The 11,355-nt window shown below is 40.7% G+C and overlaps 1 protein-coding gene across 1 annotated transcript in view; it reads left to right on the top strand.

The window, feature by feature from the left end:
* The first annotated feature begins 3,949 nt into the window (after positions 1-3,949).
* Positions 3,950-11,355, top strand: part of FSIP1 (fibrous sheath interacting protein 1) — a 71,722-nt gene continuing 64,316 nt past the window's right edge. The window contains exons 1-6 of the mRNA XM_056852213.1: positions 3,950-3,979; positions 5,042-5,173; positions 6,079-6,250; positions 7,726-7,815; positions 8,387-8,550; positions 9,206-9,290. Coding sequence (XP_056708191.1) covers positions 3,950-3,979; positions 5,042-5,173; positions 6,079-6,250; positions 7,726-7,815; positions 8,387-8,550; positions 9,206-9,290 — 673 coding nt within the window. The remainder of the gene's footprint in view (positions 3,980-5,041; positions 5,174-6,078; positions 6,251-7,725; positions 7,816-8,386; positions 8,551-9,205; positions 9,291-11,355) is intronic.

Genomic DNA, 11,355 nt, shown 5'->3' with positions numbered 1-11,355 from the left:
AAGGCTAGAAGTATGGGGGACTATACTCCTTAATGAGCTAAAGGACAGTTCAATTGGGACTTAACATTTTTAAAATGGAGAACCCGCAAGCATTGATAAGGTAGCTGATGAGGGTCAGAGGGCAGAATTAACTAGGAAGAAGTGAGTATGTCATCACAGATAAAGAAACAGGTGGCTTTATTTACATTGGCTTTATTTAATTTACATTAGCAGAGTGGGATGCATCTGGTTATCAATATAGTCAGGAAAGTTATTAATTATTTCCAAGTCACTATAACTGGCCTTATATCCTGGAAACAGCTGAAAACAGAAATTATCCAAAACATTCTAGCTCAGAAGTCAGGTAAGATAGAAACGGTATTTGTTACGTACAGAACAGCATTAGCAGCCAAATATCAGATTTTGAACTCCATAGTTATCATCCAGGATGAATCATAGTTGAAAGGGGCCATACAGGCCATCTAGTCCAAACCCCTGCTTAATGCAGGATCAGCCTAGAGCATCCCTGACAAGTGCTTGTCCAGCCTCTGCTTAAAGACTGCCAGTGAGGGGGAGCTCAACACCTCCCTAGCTAGCTGATTCCACTGTCAAACACTTACTGTAAAAAGCTTTTTCATAATATCCAGCCACTACCTTTCCTCCCACAATTAAAACCCATTATTGTGTGTCCTATCCTCTGCTGCCAACAGGAACAGTTCCCTGCCCTCCTCTCAGTGACAGCCCTTCAAATACTTAGAGAGCAATCATGTCCCCCTTCAACCTCCTCTTCTCCAGACTAAACATTCCCAACTCCCTCAGCCTTTCCTCATAGGGCTTGGTCTCTAGGCCCCTGATCATCCTTGTCATTCTCCTCTCCCCCTGCTCGATTCTGTCCACATTTTTAAAATGAGGCCTCCAGACGTGCACACAATACTCCCGGTGCAGCCTGACCAATGCACTGTACCGTGGAACTATGTGGATGCAGGCCTTCTGTGTCTCAGTTAGGGATGCAAGTCTTCAGGTGAGACCAGGGATTCTCTGGAATTACAGCTCATCTCCAGATGACAGAGATCAGTTCCCCTGGAAAAAAGGGATACTTTGAAGAGTGGACTCTGTGGCATTGTATCCCACTGAAGTCCCTGTCCTCCCCAGGCTCCATTCCCAAATCTCCAGGAGTTTTTAAACCTGGATCTGGCAACCCTATCCCCCATCCCCCTCTGGTGACCGGGGGGACCTGGCAAACTTAGTCTCAGTCTCACTTGATCAGGCAAGAGAACACTAGAACCAGAAAAGAAACTCTCCAGCACTCAGTGCCTTAAACAGGCATATACAGTTAAGACTTTTGCCTCAAGGCCTGTACTTACTTTGCAAGTGGATTCTTACTCCTTTTTCAGAGCCCCGCAGACAGTGACAATACTAGCTGATCTGGTTTAAGAGAGCCATGTTAAACCCATTTCATTAATAATCAGTCCTGGTACTCTGGCTGATAGAAATCCTGGCCTGACTCTGTGGGAACTAGAAGCCATAATAAACGTGCTCATGAATGCTAAGCCTCTCTCAGAGGTTTTCTTGTCAGATTGTTAAGAGAATACTTTACAAGCAGCTTTGGTAGAACTGACAGATTGCAGGATGGTAATCCCTAGCAGTAAGTGGAAGCCAGCTAATATGGATTTGCATTGAGTGTTTATAGTGCTGAGAGTGCAACAGGCATCACTGATGATCTAAAATGCAATTAAATCCTAGTGAGGCAGACTCTGCCTTATTTCTTTGCTACCAACTCTCTGGGAAAAAGAGCGTCCCCATCATCCATACTTTACGAACAGTACAATCCTAAACAGGGTTATGCTTTTCTAAATCAATGGGTGCAGAAGGGTGTAACTGCTTAGGAATGCACTATAAACTTTGCAGAATTAATTTAGGAAGGTGTCCTCAGAACAACTCAATATGGGGATGATTTGATTTAAGCTTAATAGATCTTGATGATTGTCCAGAAATCTAAGAATCTCCCCACCCCAAAAAGCTGCCAGTATTCATTAATGTAGAATGATACCAGCTGAATGTGCCTTTTTGCCTAGCATGATGATAATTCAAGATGTGTAGCAATTAGTCTGTTGCTGCAAACTAAAGCAGGAGTCCAGTGGCACTTTAGAAACGAACAACATTTATTCAAAACTCACTGCATCAGATGCATAAAGCTTTAAAATGATCTAAACTCAGCAAGACTGCTGCATTTTAACACCACTTGGGATCCTCCAATATAGATAAGATTCTATGCCATGGCAAGTCTGAGCCATTGGACTGTGATAATCTAACATCACACTGCAGGTTAGTGGAGGAACAGAATTTGCAAGCCCTAAAAGCACAATAGCAAGCAACCATGGGGGGACTGCCCAAAAGACAAATAAGTGGGTTCTAGATCAAATCAAGCCTGACCTCTCCCTAGAAGCTAAAATTCTAGGGACTAAACTGAGGCTATTGTACTTTGGTCACATCATGAGGAGACCAGACTCACTGGAAAAGACAATAATGCTAGGAATAGTTGAAGGCAGCAGGAAAAGAGAAAGACCCAATATGAGATGGATTGACTCAATCAAGGAAGCCACAGCTCTGAGTTTGTATTAAGATTGTATCAAAGAGCTGTTGCTGTTTAGCCTGATTTCAAACATGAGGCATATTGTGATGCTATGAATGTTTTAACATGGTATTGCCTTTAATTTTCTAAAATAAAATTTCTTTGCCAAACTGAATTTCTTACTCAGCGCTGCAGTCTTCTCTGCCTGTTGTGCCTTTTGCCCATCTTGGTTAAAATCCTGTAGACTTCAGATTCTGCAGAAAAACAAAGACTTCTAGCCTTACTCTAAACACCAGCAAGGAAATTAATTTGATAGTACCTCGGACTTCCACACGGATAGGCAATTCTACTCGTGCCATAAATATGCTGTATTGTCTGTTGCCTTCTTGATCAACCACATCTGAGGACAAATTTTTATCAGAGCCTCATAAGAACCACTGACCTCAGGAGATCTCAAGTCTCTAGTGAGCCAGTCTGATAGTGCTGTGAATGTAGCCAGTGGCCAAGAGTTAATCGTTAACCCCTTTCAGAAAACTAAACATTATTCCAAAATATGTCAGCGAGTACCCTCAAACTTTCAGAGTTGCACCAAGCAGATCCCCTAATTTTAGACACTTCTTATTGAATGAATCGCAAAGCTTATGCCGCCAGCGATATATTTAGTTTTGGTTCCAATAAACCTGAAGGTTAAAGTGAATCAAATCTCTGCTGTTTTTTTCATTATTACAGACTAACACGGCCTACTGCTCGACTATTGCATATGGATATCAATGTACCACAACGCGAATTCATTTAAACTCCTAAGTAACATATGAACAAGAGCCCCGTGGCGCAGAGTGGGAAGCTGCAGTACTGCAGTCCAAGCTCTGCTCACCACCTGAGTTCGATCCCAACGGAAGTCGTTTTCAGGTAGCTGGCTTAAGGTTGACTCGGTCTTCCATCCTTCCGAGGTCGGTAAAATGAGTACCCAGCTTGCTGGGGGTAAAGGGAAGAGGACTGGGGAAGGCACTGGCAAACCACCCCATAAAACAAAGTCGGCCTAGTAAACGTCGGGATGTGACGTCACCCCAAGGGTCAGGAATGACCCGGAGCTTGCACAGGGGACCTTTACCTTTTTAACATATGCACAGGGCTGCGGCAATAACCCAGCAATGTTTTCCAGGATTGCAAGCCACCTATCTCCAATGGCTATACCGATCCGGCATAAACGTTACCTGAAGATTCAAATGTAAAGGACGCTTTATTCAACCGCTTATCGATTCCGCATGCCTACGTGGCTCGGAGAAGCTAGAACTGTAACTTCCGCCCTTAGCTGCTGCCCTACTTCCGTCGTCTGGCCGGGGGAACGTGTTACCATAGCAACCAAGAAGCGGAGTCTTTCATAGCTGGTTGTTTATTATGCGGTGCTTTATCGGTAATATGTCCAGGGTGAGTGAAATTTAGGGCTTCATTTGCAAATCCTGTCCGACCCTGTGTGCTTTAATTTAGCATTTCCAACCATCTCTGAAAACAGATGTAAAATGGCTATCAGTAAATACATATTTTAGTTATAAGGCAGTATTTGAAGAAAGCTGAAAATAGCTATTAGTGTGAAATATTATGGAGTTGGTGGTGGACTTTTATATATCCAAAATAGCGCCCTCTCGCTGTTTCTAAATCTTGTGCTGCTGGTGGTGGGGTCTTCTGGACCCTTTCTCAACCTTTAGGATCCCAACTCTCCTCTTTAAAGAGGCGAAGAAGTTAAACGACACCATATACAATTTATGTCTCCTAGAACAAATCTGCACCATAACTAGGGAGAGAGAAGGGTTCCCTTGACCCTTAGGAAAAGGACTGAGGTGCCTCCCCCATCAGGCCCCCCCCAGTTCCTCCATGCACAGTATTCCTGTGCCACTGAAGGCTTGTGTGAAGAGCTGATGCAGCAGACTGAATGGACTGAGCTGTGGTCAGGTTGCAAGGAGTATGTAACTGATTTATAGTGTTAATCTGAGACATGTATATTCAGAGGTAAATCCCACTGTGTTCAATAGGAACTGCTCCCTAGTAATTGTGCTTAGGTTTAGGATTGTAGCCTCAGACTTCCCAGCTCAGCCTTCACGTCCTTCCCCTAAAACGACTGAAAATGTGTTGTTGAAATCCAATAAACATGGATTGCGAATTATTCTTGGGATAAGATCATCAAGCAGTTGTTTCACTAGGAGAACAGCTGTGGCCAGATTTATTAAGTCTATATTCAAATCAAATCAAATAAAAAACCTTTATTAGGCATGTGTTACAAATTACATAAGCATTCTTATCATGGTAATATGAGAAACTGGACCCTTAACTAAACTCCAGTCTCTTCCAAATGGCTGCGTGAACTCTGTCTCCATCTAATAAACATCTGTGAGGAAGAGGACAGATGGATGATTTCAGGTGGCAAGAGCCTAGAACTTGTTTAGTGTGTTCGTATGCCATATATCTCGTGCTCTCTTTATATGTTTACTTAAGATTACAATGGATATTACAAGAGGAAGCCTAGATGAAATTTCAAGGCCATCTTCTAGCTCAAGAATTAATCATAGAAGCAAAGTTTTAAGTGCATCCCTAGAGATTTTAACACCAGAGGCAGGCATTCCTAAGGTAATTATTATGACCACTGTATTCTTTTGCCAATTTTTCTACAAGACACACTTTTTTGTTGCAATATGCTATTGATGCTTGTAATTATGCTCACACTGGTATTATAGACACCAAGAAAATCCCTCTTTGGTGCATGTGTCTTATGTTTATGTACTTTTACCATACATGTAGCTATTATGTATAATTCCTTGTCCCAGAACTTACCTATGTGAAAAAAGAGAGGTGATCCTGAAACTGGTACCCTTCGACATGAACAATGTAAAATACCGATATGTTTTGACAAAAGAAGAAGAAGAACACTTCCTTGGAGGCCTTTACCTAACTGAGCAACTTTCTTGAGATCTTTTCTCAAGGAATATTCTTAGCCATCATTTATGGTGCAATCCTAAGAACATTTTATTGAAAATAAGCCCCATTGACTGGACCCGAGTAGGGTTCTGAGTACACCTGTTTAGGTTTGCTTTCTTATTCATTTACGTTTTATGAATAAATCTTTTAAACGTATTTATTTTGGTACAAGCGTGAGATTCATTTGTCATCCTGTTTACTCTCTGGTTCTCCTCCTCCTCCAAACAGACTTGTAAATAAGGCCACAAATATTTTAGACCACACTCTATGCACATTTGTGGCACAGAAGAAAGAGAACCAATCTCTTAAAAGCTTTTATGTCCAGAAGTGATTTTTAGTCATCATAAATGATCATGTGAGTGCTTATTTACAAGTCTCCAACAAAATTATCTGTTAAATACGTCAAATGTTTCTTACAGTCTAAGGATTTGACAGAACTTCATATCAGATATACCATTGTAATGTAAGTTTTATTAATGGATCCAGATTGTAGTAAACCATAATTTTCAAAAAATGATACGATTGCTGAAAAATTCTATTTTTACATCAATTTCTAGGTTGACTGTTCCCTTGATCTTTGCCATAATCCCACAGAAGATGATTCAAAAGAAAATGATGATGAACATGATGAATATGAATTAAAAAAACCAAATGCTTCAGGTGGAATATCTGAAGGAAAAATGGACAGTACTTTGCAGCAGTTGATACAGACTACAACTCAGGTGAAAGGTATGAAAATTACTATACTTATATTTCCAGGGTAGAAAAACTCAATATTATAATTTTCTGCCTTGAAAATTATAATGAAGTAAATAAATGAAGTAAATAAACAGAAAACTGTAGGAAAATCCTGTTATTAGTTTTATAGAGCCTCAGTTGAGAAGTTCCGTGAACACAGAGAAAAGAGAATGACAGAGTACATTTCACTGGACTTAATATATAAGAACAAAATTTTGTACTTTGGCACTACTTCTGTTGCTTCTAGTATGATTTCACTTGCATACATAGTAATTAAACTCTAATAGAGCAATTTATTATTTACATGGTAGAGAGACTTTCATGATAAGTTCTATTCTATTTTTTTACTCCCTTTATCCTTTTGTAGTATTTCTAGACATAGAGCCAATTGACACAATAGTATACGATATTTATTTAGAGGTAAGTCTTTCACTTGGTAAGTCTGTACTTGCACATAATGAGTACTTGCACTGATGTTAATCATAAAAGGGGCGATCTATTAATGACAGCAGTTCTGAACAATGAAACTATTATTATATTAGAATCATAGGGTTGGAAGGGACCTCCAGGGTCATCTAGTCCAACCCCCTGCACAATGCAGGAAATGCATAACTACCTCCCCCTCCACACACCCAGTGACCCCTACTCCATACCCAGAAGATGGCAAAAAACAAAACAAAAAAAAAACACCCCCTCCATTCTAATATCGAAGTTGGCCCAATCTTTGGATACTTAAATCCAGTGACTGGAGCTGTGAACAAGCTGTGAAAAGGGCCCAGGTTTGCAGAAAAATATGACATCTTAAAATAAAAATACATTGGGAGGTTTAAAAACCCAAAAATGATAAAAAGGAGCGCTTTAAAAAACAGATTCCTTCAGTGGTTGTTGCTTGCCAACCACAGCTTTTCAGACTTCAGTTTCTTTGAGTAAAGGGGAGTGGGAGGTGCAGGGCCCTTTCCTGTCCTATTTTGGGCTTTGAGAAATAATTCTTTGGGGCCAGGCCTAGGGTTGCTGTGTCCAGATTGGGAAATTCCTGGAAGTTTTGTGGTGAAGTCTGAGGAGGGCAGAATTTTGGAAGGGAAAAGGCCTCAGCAGGGTATAATGCCATAGAGTCCACCCTCCAAAGCAGCCATTTTCTCCAGGGGGACAGATCCAAGGAGGTAGTAGACATCCATTGCATGTAATTACAAAAACAGTCCCAAGCAGGTCTACTTAGAATCCCACCCAAGTCTATTCAATGGGGCTGACTTCTGGGAAAGCGGTCTTAGGATGGCACTGTAAGAGATGTGTTTGAGGTTGACAGAATGTAAAGCAGAACTCCACCCCATCCCTTAGTCTATGTCCCAATCACAAGATATTTTCCCCTATGCAATAACATCATGTTTTTATATAAATTTTAACAAGTGTTTCTAATAACAGTGTTGTTGATTCCATGAATGGCTTCTGCTTTTCAGAGTATATTTCAGGGCCAGCAGATTCTGAAGATGACTGTGCAGAAAGCAAGGGTTCCAGTTGCAGCAATGTTCCTCAGGATGAACAAGCTGAATTACAAACTGGTATTCTTGTTGTTTTCAGATTGGGTAGGGGGAGACTGTAGGCACAGGTTGCATGTATGTATGTTTGGAGGGATTAATGTAAGTTAGGAAATCAGCACTCTAATCATTCAAAGAATGAAAAATGTTATTTCAAAATCTGGCATAAAGGCTTCTTTTCCTTTGAGGGGAGGAACAAAGAGACAAATCATAGTTGAACCTGGATACCTTATTTCTCTAAACATATTTCCAGAGTTGAGTTTGAGTGTCTGGAAGGCAGATGGATAGCTGCTGTTATTCTTAGGCATCTGCTGTGCAGAACAAAAAGCTAAGAGAAGAAGAAATTACTTTAATTGCCAAGAAGCTGACACTATCTTATTTTCTTGAATTTACTGGAGCTTGCTCTTTCCATAGAGGAAAATCTGTTTGGGTAGGAAGAAGGGATGGCCAAGCCCTCTTTTGAATGGGGCTTGCCTAATGCTACCAAGTGAGCTAATGGCAGAGGTGACACTTGGTGCCTCCTGGATCACAGCTTTTTCTGTTAGCTACTGAACTGTATTAGCATCAGGTTTTATTGTAATTTTCTATTTGACAGTTAACCTGGAAGACTCTAAAGAGAGCAATGTAGACCGTCTCATCCAACAAGCCATAGAGAAGATGAAAAGGTTAGACCAGATATTGGCAAGCAAACTGTCTCACGAAAAGGCAATTAAAAAACAAGGGAAAGAGATGAGAACAAAACTGTGGGAAGAACTTCAGGTTAGAAATTGATTTTATTTATTTACGTAGAAGATTTATGTCCCACTTTCTGGCCCAGTCAGGGCCACCAAAACAGCTCAAATATATGATTTAATTTTGAAGTCATTTTGTGAATGAATATTTGTGGGAACTGTCATGATCTACGACTGAACTTGACACACATCGAATTGCCTCTTGGCTTAGGGTCTTGCACTGACTTTATCTGCAGAATCTACAGTCTTGGAACATGAATCTTTAATGATAGTGGGTCCCAGATGCTCAGTTGGCATGAACTACACTGTTGTGATAAATTTATGCATACAGTTTTGTTTTGCTTTGTTTTAATATCAGGTTTCTAGCTGGGAGGCAGCATTTATTCCATTCTGTCATCCCTTTCTGCATGGTATTATTGATACTCAGGTGCAGCTTGGTATACTTAAACCATACTTAAATTGTAATTGGTATGCTAGAAAAATTGACAACATCTTTCTTTGTTCCTAGCCCAATTACATGTATAGAATATTGTGCAGAAATGAGTTGTGACCCCAAATGCCCAAAAGGCTGTACATGTCATATAGCAATGAGGATCCAGTGTGAAAACCTGACATTGCATGTTCAACCCCAGCTTCCTCATTTTTTTTCATACATTCTCTTTGGTTGTGTTGTGTTTTTATAGTCCATGACATTTCGAAGTTCCTCAGTGAATGCTGAAGAGGTTGAAAACACCAACAGGTTTTTAGCTTTGGCCTCTGAAACATCTGGTAAGTAACAAAAATGAGGGAATGGCATTTTTTTCTTTTTCAGTGCTATTACAGAAAATAAGGAGAGTAAATATGTCTACAATCAGGTGCGTGTCTGAAGCAAGCCCAACTCAGTACAGTGGGACATGCTCACAGGTAAATGTATGCAGTGAGCCAAAGTTTGCAAAGTGATGGCATTACATAAGTTGACAGCAGGTCTGCACTTGTGCAAAGGCAAAGCACCCATGAGGCATAAAAAGAGGACCGGCAAATCTGTATCACTGGTAGGTATGATAAGGCAAGCAAGTGTTCAAAATTGGTGTCATCCTCTTCAAACAGGGGTGTCCTGGGCAGGGCAAGGAGGAAGTCACGTTGTTATCTGTGGGGTTAGATCCTGTTGATGATCTCCCAGTGAACGTATCAGGTGCAAGGAAATGGCATTTCCCCACCACCCCAATGCAAAATGTTGAGTAGCTGGAAAAATGCAACTCCCTCCCCTCTGGAACTATACACTGTTCAAGTCATACCCTGGAAAAGAGAGTGTTTGTAGTGAGCTGCTGAACATTCTCTCTGGTTTGTATGTTGTATGTGATGGCAGCTGTTTGCTGCCATGATTCATAATTAGCATGGGATCAGATGACTGGAAATCTGTACAATTTAACTGTGTCAACATGGCAGCCACTAAATCAGAAGATTGTATGAAGTGGCCTTAAAAATGTCTGTAACCCCCCCCCCCCAATTGTACTTGTAAAACATTCCTTGAAAGGGGGGGGCAAACAAAATCCTGAATAATTAAAAATAGGAATAGAGATTCGTCAGACCATTGTGTTTTCAGACCCATTCATTTCTATTTCGGTGTTAAATGTTTGTTGAGAATCTGAATATGGAATTGCCGCTGTACACCTAACAAAACTTAAAGGTTGAGGCCAGTGTGGCTTAATATATTGGGCTAATTGCACCATCCTAAACCCCATTTCCAAAGGGACTCGTATGGCAATTAAGCATAGCGCTGGTGTAGAACTGGGCAACAGAAGGGGCATGTCATGGGTGAAGTGGGGGCTTAGTTGGCTTCCTAAGCCTCTCTAGCCCTGGACAGGGCCCCATGCATTGTTATGCCATCAGAATCCCTAGTATATCACCAAAACATCCATAAACACTCAAGCAAGTGAAAAAAAAATAAAGTGCCTTCCCCCCCTCCCAGCACCTGTTCAGCTTGTTGGAATAAGCAATGTCTGGTGTACAAAAATAAGAGAAGACGACCCTGTAGGGGGAGGGGGGAAGCAAGAGGAAAGACCAGTTAGATAGGATAGGGAGGTCAGGAGCTTCTTTCCTGATAAGTGCCATTCCTTGTCTGTCTCCAGATTGCTACTCTTAGGGCAATATCCCACTTCCTGTCAGAAGTTCCACAACTCTCCATCTCAGCTAGTGACGTAATTATGAACTTACCAGTGTCTCTCCTCTTTGCTGTCAAATATGTTAATTCCTGAATAAAGCTTCCTCTAGTTTGATCAGTTTGTGCACCTCTGTTGTGTTAATCACTCAGCCAACATAGCTCAGGACACCAACTAAGTCTGCAGCCAATCACAGCCTTCCAAATTGCTATATGAAACCTCAGCTAGGTATCAAGTAGTTTAGCTGTCAAGGGATACTTCTGCAAACAGAATACTTTGATCTCCATTCCTTCATAATAATATGAGTTTACAGGATTTGCTGCCCAATGCTATGCATGTTTTCCTGAATTAAGTCCTGCTGTGTATTCTGGAATTTATCACAAAGGTGTATTTGTAATTGATCGGTTGTTTATTTTCTTCATAGTTAAAACAATTTCATTTTTCAGTTCACTCTTTTGGTAGATTAACTAAAGAATTTTTATAACTAACCAGTTCAGTTTCTTGACTGCTGAAAATAGTCTTTTTAAAGCATATCCCAGAAAATAACATTCTCCACTATCTTCGCAGCAGTTACTATTTCAGACAATTATTTTTGCTGCTATAAATGTGCAGTTGTTTTTTGAGTTGTTGTAGCTGCTTCCCCCTCCCTCCAAGAGAGACTACATTTTCACTGTTAGCATATCCTTGGTTTTGCA

The sequence above is a fragment of the Euleptes europaea genome, chromosome 6 (genome assembly GCF_029931775.1).
Source record: "Euleptes europaea isolate rEulEur1 chromosome 6, rEulEur1.hap1, whole genome shotgun sequence".
NCBI classification, from domain to species: Eukaryota; Metazoa; Chordata; class Lepidosauria; order Squamata; family Sphaerodactylidae; genus Euleptes; species Euleptes europaea.
Note: the sequence above shows the minus strand (reverse complement) of the source record. Positions and strands in the feature narration are given on the sequence as shown.